Genomic DNA, 17850 nt, shown 5'->3' on the forward strand with positions numbered 1-17850 from the left:
GGAGCTGATGGGAGGGTCTCCCGAGGACTTGGCTCTGTCTCACCCTGATCTGGGGGGAAATGATGGAGATCATGGTAGTGCAAGTTTAGTGGAAAACCTGACACTCTTGACACAGTGTGATTCAGAAGAATCCAGCGTCGCATCTAAAGAGGAAATGGAGGTGTCCCTTTCTGACCAGGAGATGGAGGTGATCTATATGGAGTGCTCCCCGAAATTCAGAGCGGTAAAAAGGAAAGCGGCTCCCAGAAAAACAAGGGCGCAGGTGGGAATATTGGATACCGTCTGTAACGGCTTTCCCTCCGGTCAGGTAATTAATGAGAATGGGGTACTATGATGCCGAAAGTCTGTGGTTCTGTTGTAAAGGGGTCACTGGTGTTTCTAATAATGATCAGTCCGGTCTTTTATTGGGGGCGGGGCTTGACTGGTACCCTCCAAGATGGTAGCTGTTGCTCAGTTGACCAAGACAACAGATTAACTAGGGGACCGTCTTTGAGAAGGATCATTCCCAGCTGTTCATAGAGTCCCGCTACTGATGGTGGAAATGGTGGCTGTCCCCCGTCACTTAGAATGCCTCCACTGTGGATCTTTGTCAACCTTGGGCTTTTACACAAATTGTGGTCTAAGACCCTGCCATTTAAGGGCAGTTATATTGGATTTATTAAGCTCGAACAGGCTTAGTCATGAGAGTACAAGCACAGTGTTATATTGTTGTGGTCTGAGAAGTGCTCCCCGCAGAGTGAGGACTTTGGAAATGTGCTGAGAATGTTCCCCCGGGGGCTGGGCGTGTGGGAGGGGAGACGTTCCCTTACCCTATTCTGCAGTCGTGACAGATTCGGACTTTCTGTGAGTGGTGAGTGAGGTAAGAAAGTAAAGGGTGCAGCCTTGTCATAAGGAGAGGTTGTCTGTCCAGCCTGTAATTTTTTTCTTCCCACTTAGATTGAAGTTCAGCTATATTTGGTCCTTTTCTCCTAGGCTCTTCTGGTAAACTTTGCCTCAGAGGTAATTGCGTTTTATTTTAAGCTTCTCTTGTGTTTGTGTGCTTGTGGGTTCCATTTGGGGGAGTGGCTCTCTCCCTAGGTATTTTGTTACTGAGAGATAAGGAATTTGGACAATACCAGAAAAGCTCCCGTTCTCAGTCTGTGAAATCATCGCTCTTATCAGCGATGCCCTTTTCTGTGAGTGTGCGTGAAATGGCACGCTAGTTTCAAAACTCAGCAAAGTCCTTTTTTCCTGTGAAGGGTTTTGCAGTTGATTTGTAGAAAGTAATTAAACTCTTAGGAGTATATAAATTAGTGGATGTCTTTTTTTTTTAAACCCTTAGTGTATTGGGGGGGCGGGGAGCTGTTTAGAAAATGACCACTAACTCATCTAGAACTCCTCTGTTCATTTCTGTAAAACCAAGACTAGAGGTTAAGGCAATTTACTGGATCATTTTTATTAGTTTTTTTTTTCTTTTTGCCCTGAAAATGAGCTGCGAGGGAGAATAAAACGTTCCCCTGAATTCTTAGATACCAGACAAGTCCCTGGAATTAAAAATGTAGCAGTTTTCTTCCTTCCCCTCTTTTTCTGTAAGTAGTAAAACCTGTCTACAGCTGTTAGTTCGAGAAGTAGTAACTTAAAAAGTGGTAAAGAAAAATTGTAGAATCAGTCATAGTGCCAAACTCTGTGTTTGCTACCTCGCTGTAAGTTTCTATTGACTTAATAGGGAAATTAATGCCTTTTTAAAAAAAAAATGAAAACGTATGTTTTTTTTCCCCAGTGATTTGGGGAATTCTTACCTGTTTAGCTGTCATTGACTTTGTATATTTAGGATTGTTATATAGAAACAGTTCACCAGTGTGGAAATGGTACGGATTTTCTGTGGACGAAGACTTTGGGGCTTTTTGCTGAGAGAGGACTTTAAGAAGAGATGATTGCTTATTTGCTTGCTGTTCCTTGCTTTCCTCATTCACTCCGTAGCACGGACGTATCCAGTGTGCTAGGCTTGGACCAGAGTCTGGGGAGTTTACCTCTTGCTGCCTCTGCGTCTTTTAAAATTAGTTTCCGTACTGTGCCTATAACTTTTTTCTTCAAGTACCATTTTGATACCTGCTTTTATCGTGTTTACATATATTCTGTGTTAACTGTTCATTCACCTGGACTGTCAGTGTATTTACATCGTGGCCTGGAGTGTAATGACTCAGTGCCCCACACCTTGTCTTGCCTTGTCATCCAGCTGAAACTTGCCTTCCTCAGTTAAGCTAACTGATTCCCCTCATGGCCTCCTTCAAGCCCCATGCTAAGAACGTTTGTATTATCTGTGAAAGAGTCGATGTGCCTCCCCTGTACTATCTGTGGAGGACTTATCCTCATTCACCTCAAGGTATAAATAAAATTTTCGATACTGGTAATCATTTGGCAAATAATTACAAGCTTGGTACTGTGGTGGGTCTTGGGCATGGGCTTGCTATAAGGGAAAAAGGAATCTGTGCTTTCATGAAACTTGCGTTTTACTCTAACACGTTAATTAGGTCTTTCGCCAGTTACGGGCAATGGGGCCTGCAAATTGGATGGGATGGAGAGTCGTTAGGGAGGCTGCTGGAAAACCACTGACCGTGCAGGCAGTGACCGGAGAGCGACCAGAGTTGCTGTGCTGGTGATGTGTGATCAGGTCCAGGAGGGGAGGTCTCTGTGTTGCTTGCAAGCCACGCCCATTGGCGTCTTGACAGACCCTGAAGGGTGGATGTGCAGGGATTCACACTATTCCAGTGCCCGCCTGCACCATTTTTCTGTTCCTGTCCCGATATTTGGCCCCTCCAGTTCGCCTCATCATCTTGTGAGTGGATCCCACTTCCAATTTGAGTGTCATTTGCCAGCAAGCAGCAGGCGTCCTTCGAGAGCCTGTTAGGGCCCATCGTATCATTTTGCTCCTTAGCGTTTTCTGTACGTTTTTTACTAGAGTTAAACTGGAATGATGGGAAATTCCTAGTGCTATGATAATGAAGCGATGGAGAGAAGTCTTATGTACTCTTCTCTTGGTTTCATAGGTAATCTGATTAAATGCACTTGGAGTGTCTTCCTTTACTATTCCTGAGTGGTTTTGATAACACTGTGAATTTGTATTTAGCTCACTCTCTTACAGTTCTTCGCAGGGCAGCAGCAACATGTGAGTAGGCAGCAGAGCTTGCCTTGATCTCCTGATGAGCAGCTGTTCTGTGGGCTGCTTGTTAGGCCTACAATTCATGTAACTGTTGCTCTTCCGACTGCAGGTCTTCCAGAAAGAAGAGATTGAACCCTTGCAGGTCAAGCAGCAGGATGTGAACTGGCTGGGTCAAGGCCTCATTCAGAGTGCGGCCAAGGGCGCGAGCACCCAGGCTCTGGAGCGGGACCTGGACGATGCCAGTACGCGGTGGAAGACCCTGAATAAGAAGGTGATGCCTGCGTCCCCCTTCGTTGCCTGTTGGTGGCTCTCGAGTTTGTTGTGACTGTACTTAGAGTAGCCAAGCTCCCCGAAAACCACCCCCTCTTTGACATCACTGGGACCTGGCTGGCCCACATTTGATGCCCAAGGGACTCGATAGGCAGCATAAACGCAGGAAGCGAGCTGGGTGGGACAGGGTCCCCCTCAGAGCAGGGACCCGGCCATGCAGCTGTGACGGCCCTGGGCTGGGGGAGCACGTGCACCTCGAAGGGCACAGATCAGTGCCACGCAGAGGCCTGGGCCCCCTGTCACCACATCGTCAGCTGACTTGCAGAAGAACTCGGAAATCTCAATTCTAACGTGAAACCTAATTTTCAAGAGTCAGCCACCCACTCCGCACTGTATCATAGGTCATGTGGTGCAGGTCACAGCCCCTGTGAGCCTGTCTGCCCTGGATGAAAGATTTGCCTCCTCCCTAGAGATCGTGAACCCCAAATATCATTTTACTTGTAAGATGTGGCTCCCATCTTTTTCTAAACCATGACGGAAAACACTGGAAAATATGCTCCCATGTCTTAGGGATCCTTCTTTAAAGTCCGATTCATATCTCAGTGGTCCCCAGACACAACTGGGCGGCAGTGTGAGGTGGCAATATAGTCCACGCCGCTTAAAATACCTTGCCGGCGGCTTTTGCAGACCAAGCAGAAGAGACTTTTGAGAGGGGGTATGGGATATCTCTGTGCAGGAGACAGAGACTCCGTTTACTGGAAGACAAAGGCCCTGGATTGTCAGGAGGGGACTCGAGAGCTAGAAGCTTGCAGAATTTAATTGGTTACTTGGTAGTTAGTTGGCCTAGCAAAATGTAATTCTGATTCTCTGTACGATAATGGTTTTTTAAAAATATAAGTCTCTTTTGAAAAGTCATTGTCCTTGATACTCGTCAGTAGGAAGTAACAGATGAATCCCAGGGATAATGAGAAAAATGAAGAAGGCATTGTTTGTTTCAGTAACCTTAAAATATTTGAACATTGATTGCTAATCATAAAGGACATTTCCGAGACCTCAAAGGTCTCCCTTTTGCGTTGAGTGGTTGGGGTGGTAACTGTATCTCCTCGGTTTACTTGCTAAGTTGTCTCTTTCCCATCCCTGTCCTGCCCACTGTCAGTGCTTTGGGTACATTTGAAGTGGAAAAGGAAAGAAAATTTGGGACCAAATGGGAAGATGGGTGTGGACATTGCTGGACGGTGGGGGGATCTTATTTTTGTGAACAAAGCAGATCATTTGAACCCCCCTCCCCATGACTGTGCAGGTCGCCCAGCGAGCAGCCCAGTTACAGGAGGCCCTCCTGCACTGCGGGAGGTTCCAGGATGCACTGGAGTCCCTGCTCAGCTGGATGGTGGACACCGAGGAGCTGGTGGCCAATCAGAAGCCCCCGTCCGCCGAGTTCAAGGTGGTGAAGGCCCAGATACAAGAGCAAAAGGTAAGGGAGCTTTTGTTTGGTTCCATGTTAAGTATTGATGAGAGTAAAAATTTACCATGTGACTAGGATATCCTAGGTAACTGCTTATCAATGCTCTAGGCATTATTCTGTTAGTCATTCAACAAACATTTATTGACCATCTGCCGCAGGTCAGCCATGGTTCCAGGGGCTGGAGATACAGGGTGAATAAAAACGATCAGAGTTCCTCATTGAGTTTCAGGTTTAGTGGGAAGGGAGGAACAGGGAGAGACAATAAGTGGAGTAAACAAGTCAGTGGAGATACATTAGCAAGTGATAAACAAAGCAGGAGGGAGATAAGGGTTAGGAAGTGACAGGTAAGGGTGGCCGACAGGAAGTGCTGAGTGGAGTGGGAGTGTGTGCAGTTTTAAAATCTAGAGAACTCCCGGGAGACCTCACTCACCGAACAGGTGACTTGGAGCAGAAATACCCTTGTTCCCCCATACAGTTGGTTGCTGCATGTGAAGTTGCCTTTTTTCTGGATTCAGTATGGGCAGTTTCTTACGCTTCAGCCTTGTACTAATGAGGCAGAAAGCTAATTCACACATGCTGAGAGTCGTGCTCTGCTGTCTTTAAAAAAAAATTTTTTTTAAATTGAAGTGTAATTGATTTACAATGTTAGTTTCAGGTGTACAGCAAAGTGATTCAGTTATACACATACGTACATACATATATTTTTTCTTTTCAGAGTCTTTTCCATTATATATTATTACAAGAAACTGAATATAGTTCCCTGTGCTAGACAGTAGGTTCTGGTGTCTTTTGACACCGCAAACACAGGACCAGGTTGGAAGGACACTCCTCAGAGGGATGGTGACTACTTGGAGCCACACGTACAACTTTCATGGTCAGTTAGGAAGCATTTAGTGACCTTTGCGGTATTAATTTATCAGCCGTGACTTGAAGTGACAGAAAGCGGGGGGGACACCTGTCACACAGCACATTGACAAGGTTTCTCTTTGGAAAGAAGGGAAAGGATTAAAAGGCTTAACTGAGTTTTAACATTCAGTGCTACTCTGTCTAAAAATTCTCTCAAGTCTTTATAATGTGGGAAAATTAACCTATTGGAAATAGATTTAGCGATGAGGATTAAAGAAACATAACAGAAAACACACTGCATTTGTGTAATTTTTGGAAAAAACTAGTATATGATATGTAATAAAATAATTTATAGTTTATGTAATTTATAACAAAGTATAATGATGTATTTTATAATTTTTATAATATACTTAATGAATAGAATAAACAGATATAATATTTTATGATGTGGTGTAATATAACTGTGACCATTCACGATTTAATTTAAACTTTCATTATTCTCCCAGAGTTGATAACCTGTGACTAACCGACAGAACCTGTTTGTTGACTCTGCCTTCTTCATTGCTAGGGCCTCTGATGTAACGTTTACCCCAACTAGTCTCCTTAATTGTTCTTTTTACTGGCTGAGCCACCTGTCGTGCTTTGTATAATGACTCCAACCTGTGTCAGGAGAGGGCGTATCCCCCCTTCTCTTTGAACGCTTTCCTCTCCCCACTGCTGGGTGGTCTTGGTCTCAGAGTGACCAGGAGAGGACACCCTTCCAGCTTGTCACTTCCGGTGACTGTCCGTGCCCGTCCGTCCGTAAGCATCAGTCAGGACAGGGTCCGGGAAGCAGCGGGGTCCCCAGGGGTCTGTACACCTGTGCCTTCCCCGCCACTCTCAGCACAGCGCCTGTGCCCTGCACACTTGCCCTGAAATACTTGTTCTGATTCCTTTGGAGGAAGGTAATCCGATTTCTGGCTCCCTGTGTCAAGCATTCCATTCCAGCCTTCTTGCAGTGAAGAATTAAATTGAATTCTTTTTTTTTTTTTTTTTTGCTGCTGCTGCTAAATCCTGAAATATTCATCTTATTTAGCCAGCTTTGGCGATTTCTGCCACGTTTCACCCTGTTTTCATTCTGGAGATGGTATTTCAAGGCTCTTGTTAGTTTCCACCCTCATAAAGGACTTTAGGAGCCAGTCCAACCTTGTAAAAGGAGCCAGGAGCCTCTCATTTTAGCCTCAGTAGCTCGTGAACTTGGTCCCAGTCTCAGCTTCCCTGTCTGTTATGATGGATTGGCTAACGTGGGAAGAGGTTCTGAAAGCAGCAAAGATTTGTGGTGGCTTTTTCTGTCTCTGTTGGACAGACAGTGGTTGGGAGCCTAGGGCATCCCCGTTTCATTGCGGTAATGGGGATTTTGCACTTTTCAGTGCAGCGGAGTCTCCCCCGTGGCACCTTCTACGCCATTATTGTATATTAAAAAACAAGTAATGAATGGTTTAGTGGCCTTATTGATATTAATTTTATTTTTTATTTTTAAAGCTGTTTTTACATTTTTTTTTAATCTTATTTATTTTTTAAATTATTTTTTGGGACGAGACATAATTAGCTTTATTTATTTATTTAATTATTATTATTATTTTTAATGGCGATACTACGGATTGAACCCAGGACCTTGTGCGTGTTAAGCACGCGCTCTCCCACTGACCTGTCCCCTCCCCCGATATTAGTTTCATTTACTACGAAAAGCCCCCACCACAGTGTCTGACACAGTAGTAGTAATGAATCATTAAACAAAATGAGTTTTTTTTTTCCAGTCCTACTTCTCAGACCCTTTTTGTGTGTGAACCCACACAGAATTCTTTTTGTCGCACACCCAAAGTACTTAGCATATGTCTTCCACATGTTGATACAGTTATTCCTCAGCTTCCTTTCTGTTTGTTAATTCTTTTTTAAACTCAATGCTCTGCCCTCAGCTTCTCCAGAGGTTGCTGGATGACCGCAAATCCACCGTGGAGATGATCAAACGGGAGGGAGAAAAAATTGCCGACACAGCAGAACCCGCGGATAAAGTGAAGATCCTGAAACAACTGAATCTGCTGGACAGCAGATGGGAGGCGCTGCTCAGTAAGGCCGAAACAAGGTAACCCAGTGCCTCCCGTCTTCTGGAAGAGCAGCGGTGGCTTTAATCCAGATTTCTTGTCTTTGGGTAGTGCTTCCCTCTGAATTGCTCTTCTCCTGTGTTTATCATGTATGTGAACCTAGGGCTGTGGTGTCTCCCTCCTCATCCCTCTGGTGGTAAAATGTCTTGTGGTCCCCAGACAGATGCCAATGCTTTAAGTGTTTCCCCTGGGGGGTCATTCGTTCATCTGTGTATTAGGTAGTCACTGCCTGCCTACCACGCGTCTCATGGGGTGAGCTGGCTGGATCCTCTCTGCCCGCAGACAGGGCACAGCTGGCAGGGCTGCATAGCCATTGACGGGTGATACAGATGTGGTAGTTCAAAGCAAAACCTGCACCCAGGGTACCGTGGAAGTTTTCATAAGAAGAGCCAGCCTGGGGCGGGAAGGTGACAGCTGAGCTCTGTTTTGCAGGAGGAGCAGGAGTCGGTTCGGCAACAAGGCAGGTGGAGGGCGCTGTGATGTTACAAGGGTGGAAGCCGGGAGCATGGCCCTCCCCGGGCATCTGCGCTCCACGCTCTTTGATTACATCCCTTCGTTTTCTTCCCTGGCACCTTGTTGACCAGTGTCAAGTCATAGCGGCATCGAAATGTCACTCCGTAGGCTGGTTGGGTTGGAAATAGAAGAGCCGTGAAACAGAAAGAGATTCTCCAGATGTTCCTACCTCCTCTGGAACTAAAATGGTGCAGGGAAGGGTTTGTCTAATCCTGAAGTACGAAGTAGAAGGATTTACCATTCTAGGACCGACTCAGGTGTTCTTAAGGAGGTGGAAGTTCCATGTTATCATGGAAGTTGCTTGTGTGTCAGTAGATTATTCCTTCTGTGTGAAGCCCCAGGGCCTTGTGCCCTGGCTGCCGTGAGAGGGACTCTCAGTCCTTTTTGTAAATAGATGAGTGAGTGTCTCGATCTCTGGCCTTTTCCTAACCCTTCCTCACAGCGGTATTGAACTGGGGAAAGATGGTGGTCATATTATGATTCACACACAGATCAATAGATTCCCTCACAATTTAAATCATAGTAAGTTAAACCTAATCACAAAGTAATTTCCACTGATTCTAGATGATTGGATATTAGAATTTAGCAAAAAGAATCATAGGAAATGATAATGCAGAAGTCAAAAATAGTATGGTGATTTTTTTCATTTTTGAAAGATCAAGTGTATTTCAACTGAATATTTTTACATATGTGCATATTTATGCATATTTTAAAACATATGCACATGTAGTTGGCGATGTAATGATAGAGAAATTGTTGTCAGTGGCATGTACCACTTTTCCATAATTCCCTTCATCCCCATGGAAAGCTCATTTCTCAAATCATGTAATTCCCCAAGAATTAAATGTGCTGACAAGACAGCCACTCTGGGTCCCCGCTGAAGTGAGTCTTAGGACTGGGCACTGAATCAGGTCCTCTGTACACAGGCTGGCACAATCACTTGCCCTCGATAAACACTGAGGACAGTGGAGGTAGGTTTCAATTTCCGAGGTACCTTTTTAACAGAGGGAACGGTGAGTTTTCGAAAAGCATTTCAAACTACATGACAAGCAAGAGTCTGAGGGCATATTTCTCCTCTTTCATGATGTCTTAGCCCAAGGATCATTAACTATTGCTTTGGGGAAATATACCTGCCAGTGTGCTTTTTAAAGGAGGAACCACCCATAATCCACTGTGAATGCTGTTTGCATCCAATTTTGACCATTTGATTACAGCCAACTCAGTGACTGGGGCTCTGACTGAAGTTAGTTCATGATAAAGCACAGGACGTCTGTTCAGTAAATATTACCTATTCTTAACCATCATCATTACTGCTCTTGGTATTACAACTTTACTATTATTATAACTGTTTCACTGTAAGAATTATAACCAGGTTACTTAAAATGTTCGTAAGATTCAGGCACTGGAGGTTGGTCTGTTCAACTATAATTTTAGTTAATAAGAGAACTAATTTTATTTAATAGTGGAACTATTTTAAAATATCTTTTACAGATTTTTTTTTTTTTGCAGGGGGTAGGTAGGTTTATTTATTTACTTGGTTTTTCAGTGGAGGTCCTGGGGATTGAGCCCAGGGCCTCGTGCATGCTAAGCACGTGCTCTACCATTTGAGCTATACCCTCTCCCCCTTTAAAGTGCCTTTTAGATGTGAGAGGTTTTCATTCTAACCCAAGATGTTTTGTGCACAAACTGCTCAGCGTGGGTTGCAAGGGCCCGAGTGGGGGTTTCTGTTGACTGCTCTCCCACGTTCCTCATTCCTGAACGCCCTGCATCTTGGCCCATTTACAGGAATCGTCAGTTGGAAGGTATCTCAGTGGTAGCCCAGCAATTTCATGAAACCTTAGAACCGCTCAACGAGTGGCTGACGACCGTGGAGAAGAAGCTGGCAAATTGCGAGCCCATCGGAACCCAGGCATCCAAGCTGGAGGAACAGATCACGCAGCACAAAGTGAGCCTCCCGCCCCGTGTCAGCCAGACCCTGTTTTCCATTTCCTTTGCGGTTTTATGACATACGTTTGCATCCCGTCTGCATCACTGCAGACGTAGACCCGCTTCATGAGCCATCCTTTCGTTCTGCTTTATGTTTCCATTTTTATTTGTCCATTCTTTTTTTTTTTTCTTTTTCGTTTCTCTTCTTCTCATCTCCATTTAGGCCTTAGAAGATGACATCCTCAGTCACAGTAAACATTTACACCAGGCCGTTAGCATCGGCCAGTCCTTAAAGGTTTTGAGCTCCAGGGAGGATAAAGATTCGGTGCAGCAGAAATTAGACTCGTGTCAAGTGTGGTACATTGAGATGCAGGAGAAGAGCCGCTGCAGGTCTGAGCTGCTCCAGCAGGCCCTGTGCAATGCTAAGATTTTTGGGGAAGATGAAGTGGAGCTGATGAATTGGCTGCACGAAGCACACGACAAGCTGAGCAGGCTCTCGGTCCAGGACTACGGCCCCGTGGGGCTGGGCACGCAACAGGCCGAGCTTCGGGTATTTTGATTTATTTCGTTTTTGTTCATTTCAGTTATCTTTGTTTTCTCAGTTCTCCTGATTTCTGTATTATTTTATGTTCCTCGTTATGACTTAGATGACTCGCTACACACTCCAAAGAAGACTTGGCCTGGGTTTACAATTACTTTTATTTTTTTTATTTTTTGGTTATGTTAGCCATCATTTCTTTTTGCTTTTTTTTAATTAAATTTTTTGAGTTAAAACAATTTTTTATTGAAGTATAGTCGATTTACAATGCTGTATTAATTTCTGGTGTACAGCATAGTGCTTCAGTTATACGTCTATACATTTTCATACTTTTTTTCATTATAGGCCATTCCAAAGTATTGGTTTTAGTTCCCCGCGCTCTACAGTAGGGCCTTGCTGTTTATCTGTTTTATACATACAAGTAGTTAGTATCTGCAAACCCCGAACTCCCAGTGAAGCCACGTTTAAGAAGAGACTGAATTGATCCAGTAGGTGGATTTTTCACCTTTCATTTTGTCATGTCATCATTGTATACACAGACCTGTACGTAATAAACCCATCCTCCGAGGTTCCCACCTGGCCACGTTTTCTGAAGAGGGGAGTGAATTATGAACACAGGACGGAGGCGCAGTGGTGGAGAAAGGCGGGGTAAATGCGAGAACAGTGAGGGATATTTGAAAATGTGAGGTGTCTGGTCCAAATGAAACCTAATTAAAATTCTCTGGGGTTAACAGGTAATGCCAATGTGTCTTTAAATTTCTTTTTCCCATGTAAAATGGTACCTGTGTTTTAGGTTCTGCAAGAGGACATCCTACTCAGAAAACAAAACGTAGATCAGGCGTTACTGAATGGTCTAGAACTACTTAAACAGACAACAGGTGAGACGTCTCTAAGACAAATCATCGAGCAGTGAGCATTTTGCCTTGCTTTCAAAATATTTTAGAGACGGGGTTTAAAAAAAAAAACACTTTATAATTCGGGGGCCACTCCAAGACTTCATCCTGGAGAATGCTTTGAAGGCCGATCAAGGAGGTTTTTGGAATATGATTTCACTTTTTTTTTTTCTTCTCATGATCTCACTGAGTTCTTAACAGAAGTTTTGTGAATTACTCATAATGCCAAGCACTGGGGCCCAGGAGGTGGTCAGAGGCTCCCTCGGTGGAGTTAAGTTAGTTTTCCACTTACGGGAGGCAATTGTTCAAATGAGCACGTAGGTTGTGGATGGTTTTTTGTTTTTTAATTTTAAGATAGACGGCATTCCGTGGCGCACAGTGTAACTGTCCGAGGCTTCCTTCTCCATGCTTGAACTCACTAAGGAAACAGACCCTAGCTTGTTTAAGTCATTCCACTGGGCATAGGAGAGTCTCACTGGACCTATATTGAATTCAGTGTATGTACTTGGAAGGGGTGAGTACCAGTTCATTATGAACTGGAAGGGTTTGGTTTAGTATTTAGAGCCTTGCCCTGAAGTCTGAAGCCCGGGACACAGTTCCTCTGTGTGTCTGAAATTAAATGGAGGCACAAGAAGACGTAATGGAATAGCACAGATGACTTTATTATGTTGAACACACACGCACGTACATAGATTATACACATGAGCACACATGTGCCAGGCACTGTTCTAAACACTTTGCAGATAGAAACTCATTGCATTTTTATCCCAACCTTATGAAATAGGTTCTCTCCTTCTCCTCACGCAATGATGTGTCACCAGGGACACAGAGGTTCTGTGTCTCAGGCAAGATAATAAGCCACAAAGTTGGCGTTTGGACCCCAGGCTGTGGTTAACCCCTGTGCTTGAACACGGAAAGCATCATGCCACGGCGGTCCTTCCCATGTCACGGAAGGCACCGCAGCCCTTTACTGGTTTTATATTTACATTTTCAGAGCAGTTTACCTTCGCCGCAAAATCCTGGGAAAGATTCAAATTGAGGGAGGGGCTTTTCTGGGGTCAGCACCTCTTTAGAGAAAGGTCTCCTCACCCCCAGCCCCGAAAATCTCATCAGCATATCACAGCATCTAAAGGACTCCCTCTTCCCCTTTCGTTCTTTTTTTGGGGTGGGGTAATTAGATTTATTTATTTAATGGAGGTGCTGGGGATCGAACCCAGGACCTCGTGCATGCTGAGCACGCACTCTCCGCCTGAGCTATACACGCCACCAGCCCCTTTCCTGAGATGTAACATGCCTTTGAAATTTTAGGTGATGAAGTTTTAATCATTCAAGACAAGTTGGAGGCCATTAAAGCCAGGTACAGAGACATCACCCGACTGAGCACGGAGGTGGCCGGGACCCTGGAGCAGGCCCTGCAGCTGGCGCGGCGGCTGCACACCACACACGAGGAGGTGTGCGCCTGGCTGGACAAGGTGGAGGTGGAGTTGCTGTCCTACGAGACGCAGGATCTGACGGGAGACGCTGCCAGCCAGGCACACGCCAGGCAGAAAGTACGCTCTGCTTTGTGCACGGGGGGTCCTCTCGCTACCTTCCAGGGAGCGTTCCTTGCACAGGAACGAGACCGTATTTATCGCACGTCATTTCTCGTGTGCTGAGGGATGCCTTGGTGGGCGGGGACCCATCCGAAATGGACACCATATCAGCTCTCGGGATTTCAAGGAGCCCCGAAAGATGAAAATGGCATGTTTGCATTTGTTTCTCGACTCTTAGGGTGGGAGTCAAATTTATTACCCTAGGAACAGAATGATGAAAACAGAGGGAAAAAAAAGGAAAATGATCATTGTTTCAGAGAGAATGCATACCTTCGTTAGAATAACAGTATCTCTACAGGACAGATGGAAAACACGAGGTGGCTTCTCTAATTACGCTGCAATAGTGTCTTTTCCCCCCTGCTGATCATCCTTCTCAGGGGTCTCGGCCTCTGTTTTCATCATCCCTGAAGGAGGAGCACGGGGGAGGAGGAAGTTGCTGGGGTCCGGCTCACCCAGCCTGTAACGACTCCGCGGGCGAGATTTAAAGCTGACGTGGGTCCTCGTCTTGAGGGTGACTTGACTCTGGGCTTGGACTTTCCTTTTTGTCTTACTTTTCTGCTATCTGATTACTGAGAGGTTATCAGCGAGCAAAGAATGAGTACATGTGGAACTTGCTTGATTCGGGTTCCCAACTTTTAAACATTCATCATACGTTTCAAAGATAAAACTCCTGTGGTGTTGACAAATGATTGGTTCTTTTGAACACCTCAGGAAACACTTTCTTTTCTGCAAAATAGCTTTAAGCAGCTGAGGTTTATAGAGCTGACTGAGACGTAGGGGACCACGCCAGCGCATCGCATCAGCCTGCGAAGGGCTTCAGCCCCGAGCACAGTTAGGGGAAGGGCCTGTCCAGACTCCTCAGCGTTGCCCACGGGTGTGGACGTTTCCTTCCTCCCGTTTCCAGGAGCTGAAGAAGGAAGCCAAGAACAGCAAAGCCCTGCTGGACTCGCTTAACGAAGTGAGCAGCGCCCTGCTGGAGCTGGTGCCCTGGAGGGCGCGGGAGGGGCTGGAGAAGATGGTGGCCGAGGACAACGAGCGCTACCGCCTGGTGAGCGACACCATCACGCAGAAGGTGGAGGAGATGGACGCGGCCATCCTGAGATCCCAGCAGGTATGGCGGGCGGGCCTCTAGGCAGGGCCTCTCCCCGTGTTCCCAGAGCCGCCCCCCGGGCAGAGGTGGCCATCGGTAGTGTCACCACTTGTTGGTCACGCTTCACAAAAGAGGAGGGATTGGAAAGGGATCCAGCGGGGTTCCGGGGACATCCGAGTGCCAGGCAAAGCTGATCTGTAGTGAGCTAATGGCTGGATGCCTCCGGGTCCCTGAACCTCGTCCTCACCAGGTCATCCACCTGGAGGACCAGCCCCGCCCCCTGCTCTCCAGACAGAATGCCTTTCATCTGCACGGGTGCACGTAGCTCATGGTAACTTTACGCCCTGGTTAAGTCTCCTCTGTGTGTGAATCAGTATTTTGAGTTACTAACTCTGCATCTTCCTATGTGGCCAGGAGAGGCTGCGTCCTTTCTAAAAAGGAAGCAGTGGTGTTGGTAATGGAGACTTTCTCTGAAGATGACTGAAGGGGGAAAAAATGATCCTTTCTGACCCGTCTGCAGCTCGTACAGGGTTTAGAGTTCCAGAGTTTCCTAGGCCCCCGCCGTGAACCACAGCCCTCTCAGGACACTGTGGGCAATGCGTGGGGTCCTGGAAACCCAAGCTTGTAACACAGGTTTTGATTAACTTTTATGGAAATCTCTGAGTATTCGTTAAGTCATAAGACTGTCATTGCGGGCTTTCTCTGCCGGGGTCGGTGTGGTTTTGCCGTGAACTGTAGGCCAGGGCTGGGGAAGGTAGGTGACTAAGCTCTTACTCGTCCAAGCCAAAAGCAAGGAACACAAATCAGATGGTGCGGGAGCGTCCAAAATTCATTTTCGCAGCTGACCGTAGAAGTGTGATTTATCTAGTTCCGAAGCCTTGATGCCTCGCTCCTCGTTTCAGTGGTGTGCTCTCGGGGAAAAAAAAAAGTGTGCTCTTATCGCAAAAGCAGATGAAATAACGCCAGCAAAAGGCCTGCCTGAGACAGCTCTGCCAGGGAGGCCTTGATGCCCGAGGGCTGCGTGTGCCCGGCTCCGTTTTCAAAGTCTGGAGGAATTTGAGTGCCTCGTTAGCACAGGGAAGTAAGCCTGTTGATTCATGAAGTTCATTCAACTATTGGAAAATAGTTGAATGTTTTTCACCAGAATGTATTTCATCCTTGCAAGGTTGGCACTGAAGACTTCTCTAAATAGCCAGACAGAGAGCCTATCCTCGTGGGAGTATGATTTTTCTTGAGAAGCAGAATGTGGTTGGCTCGTCCCTTGAAGGAAGGCAGGTGACAGGCTCAAAGCTCTGCCCTGTGCCAAGGTCATTAAGCTGTCACCCAGTTCTATTCAAGGTTTTGCACATATTTTCAACATGAAAGTCACTGGGTCGGTATGTGTTTTCCTAGAACCCAAAACATCTTTAGGAAAATAACAATAATTGGGGTTTTTTTCCCCTAATAAAATCATCCCTTATTGAAAGTTTCAGGATTTTCTCAACGAATACAGAAAAACTCATGGAAGAAAGACAGTGTGAACACTGTGGTCTGTATCCTCCAAGCCGTCCTTGTGAGAGAGAATGGAGAGGGTTTAGGGAAAGCATCTCTCTGCCAGAAGGTCATGCAGCTAACATTAGGGGCATCCCTGTCTCACCATCTTCTGGTTGTTCGTATGTATTTATTCTGCACTTACATGTGCGTTCCTTTGACATGCCTGCAAGTCTTCCCAGGGAAGTAACCTCCCAGTAATAAAGAAAACCAACAAAAAGCACTTAAACCAATTACAAAAAAAAAAAAAAAACCAGAAGGAAAGAAAAAGAGATACACCTTCCCAGTAAGGCTGAGCTGCACCATTTAGGGCTGGGAGGGGCGTGGACGGTGTGGGATGAGGTGACTTGCCTGCAGTCCCCGTAGGCATTTCAACCAGAACTTAATCTGGATCTCATTCTACCTCACTGGAGTGCCTCTTTGTATATCAGATAGAGAGGGAAAGTCCTATGGGGTGATTTTTTTTTTTTATAATCTCCCTCAATAATCTTAAGGAAGGTGCCATTGTTTCAGCAAGATGGAGGTATGTAACAAAGGTATTTCCAACCATAAGGACTTTGAGACATGGCTTGTGCACTGAAAGGGTCATGAAACATCTCTTACTCTCTAGGCAAATTTAAGAACAAACTGGTACCTGTCTTTCTGGTTTGGCAGAAATTCAGTTTTGCACTCAAAAGAGTAGTTTCCAAACCCCTAATTTTCAAGTTTATTAAGGAGCTGATATGTCACTGAAACTATTTTATAACCTTGCCCCATAGAGATGTTTGGAATTAGGTGGGACCAGAGAACGGTTTGATACTGCAACATTTGTTTTCTGTTTACCCAATGATCATACATCCATGAAATACAAAAAGAATGATGCAGAAGGGGGAGGGTGTAGCTCAAGTCGTAGAGCACATGGCTTAGCATAGCCAAGATCCTGGGTTTAATCCCCAGTACCTTCTCCAAAAAAAGTAAGTAAGTAAACCTAATTACCTCCCCCCAAAAAATTTTTTAAAAAAAGAATATTAAAAAAAAGAATGATGCAAAAAAAAAACTTCAGACTTGGATGTCAGCCACATACTTTGTGCTGTTTGTTTTAAGTTATATAAACGCATCACCTGCTGTTCTTTTCTTCTCCGTCCGAAACGTGGACGTGATCTGACCACAGCCCATCTATTTGTTTTATTGACAGCTTCTCCTCCCAGATCCCTCCCCCCACCTACCCAGCCACAAGTGATGGGGTGAGGATGGGTGCCTGGAACATGACTGGGGAATTTTCCAATGTATAGATTTAATCATTTGTCCCTGAATAACCTGATGAAATGAAACTAGATTTAAAATCCCCGAATGTGCTGCTTTCCAAGCAGATTTCTCTTAAGATGTTCGAATCTTTTGACATTAAGCTTGTTTACGAACAGACCTACCTCCTTTATAAGGTGATAACCTGCGTTTTGGAATTCAGGTGTGGAGGGACTTCAGGGTAACGGTCAGGCCGCCATCCCAGAGGGTATTGGCTTCCCAACCTTGACATGAAAGATGTCAGACAAGGAAAAAGGTTAAGGTTGGAAGAGATTAGGAAAGGAAACATACAGATAACCTTCTGATTAACATGTACTTCATAACCATCCTGCAAATTCAGTTTTCCAGGAAGTTCTGATTGGACATGCTTACATTTCTCATGGTAATTCTAATAACAGTGGTGAGAAGCTGTGTCACTGAAGTTTGATTTCACAAGGCCAACAGCCTTATGCAAATCCAAATGACATTTATTGTTATTTGGGAAATAATGGGACAGCCTCAGTCCCGAGCAAGTGCGTGGGAACTGTGTGCATTCAGTGCTTCCCGTTAAAAGCCCCCAAATCTGGCTCTTCTGATTTGCAGGCACCGATATCCTGAAAAAGATACTGGTTTTGCTTTTTTTTTTTTAA

At 45.3% G+C, this 17850-nt stretch overlaps 1 protein-coding gene across 20 annotated transcripts in view; it reads left to right on the plus strand.

The window, feature by feature from the left end:
* Positions 1–17850, plus strand: part of DST (dystonin) — a 435317-nt gene that overhangs the window by 351916 nt on the left and 65551 nt on the right. For all 20 annotated transcript variants that reach the window (XM_072944761.1, XM_072944766.1, XM_072944764.1 and 17 more), the window contains 8 exons: positions 3249–3410; positions 4710–4880; positions 7673–7839; positions 10157–10316; positions 10521–10847; positions 11629–11713; positions 13037–13278; positions 14225–14431. In XM_072944761.1, coding sequence (XP_072800862.1) covers positions 3249–3410; positions 4710–4880; positions 7673–7839; positions 10157–10316; positions 10521–10847; positions 11629–11713; positions 13037–13278; positions 14225–14431 — 1521 coding nt within the window. The remainder of the gene's footprint in view (positions 1–3248; positions 3411–4709; positions 4881–7672; positions 7840–10156; positions 10317–10520; positions 10848–11628; positions 11714–13036; positions 13279–14224; positions 14432–17850) is intronic.

Source organism: Vicugna pacos, chromosome 20 (genome assembly GCF_048564905.1).
Source record: "Vicugna pacos chromosome 20, VicPac4, whole genome shotgun sequence".
NCBI lineage: Eukaryota > Metazoa > Chordata > Mammalia > Artiodactyla > Camelidae > Vicugna > Vicugna pacos.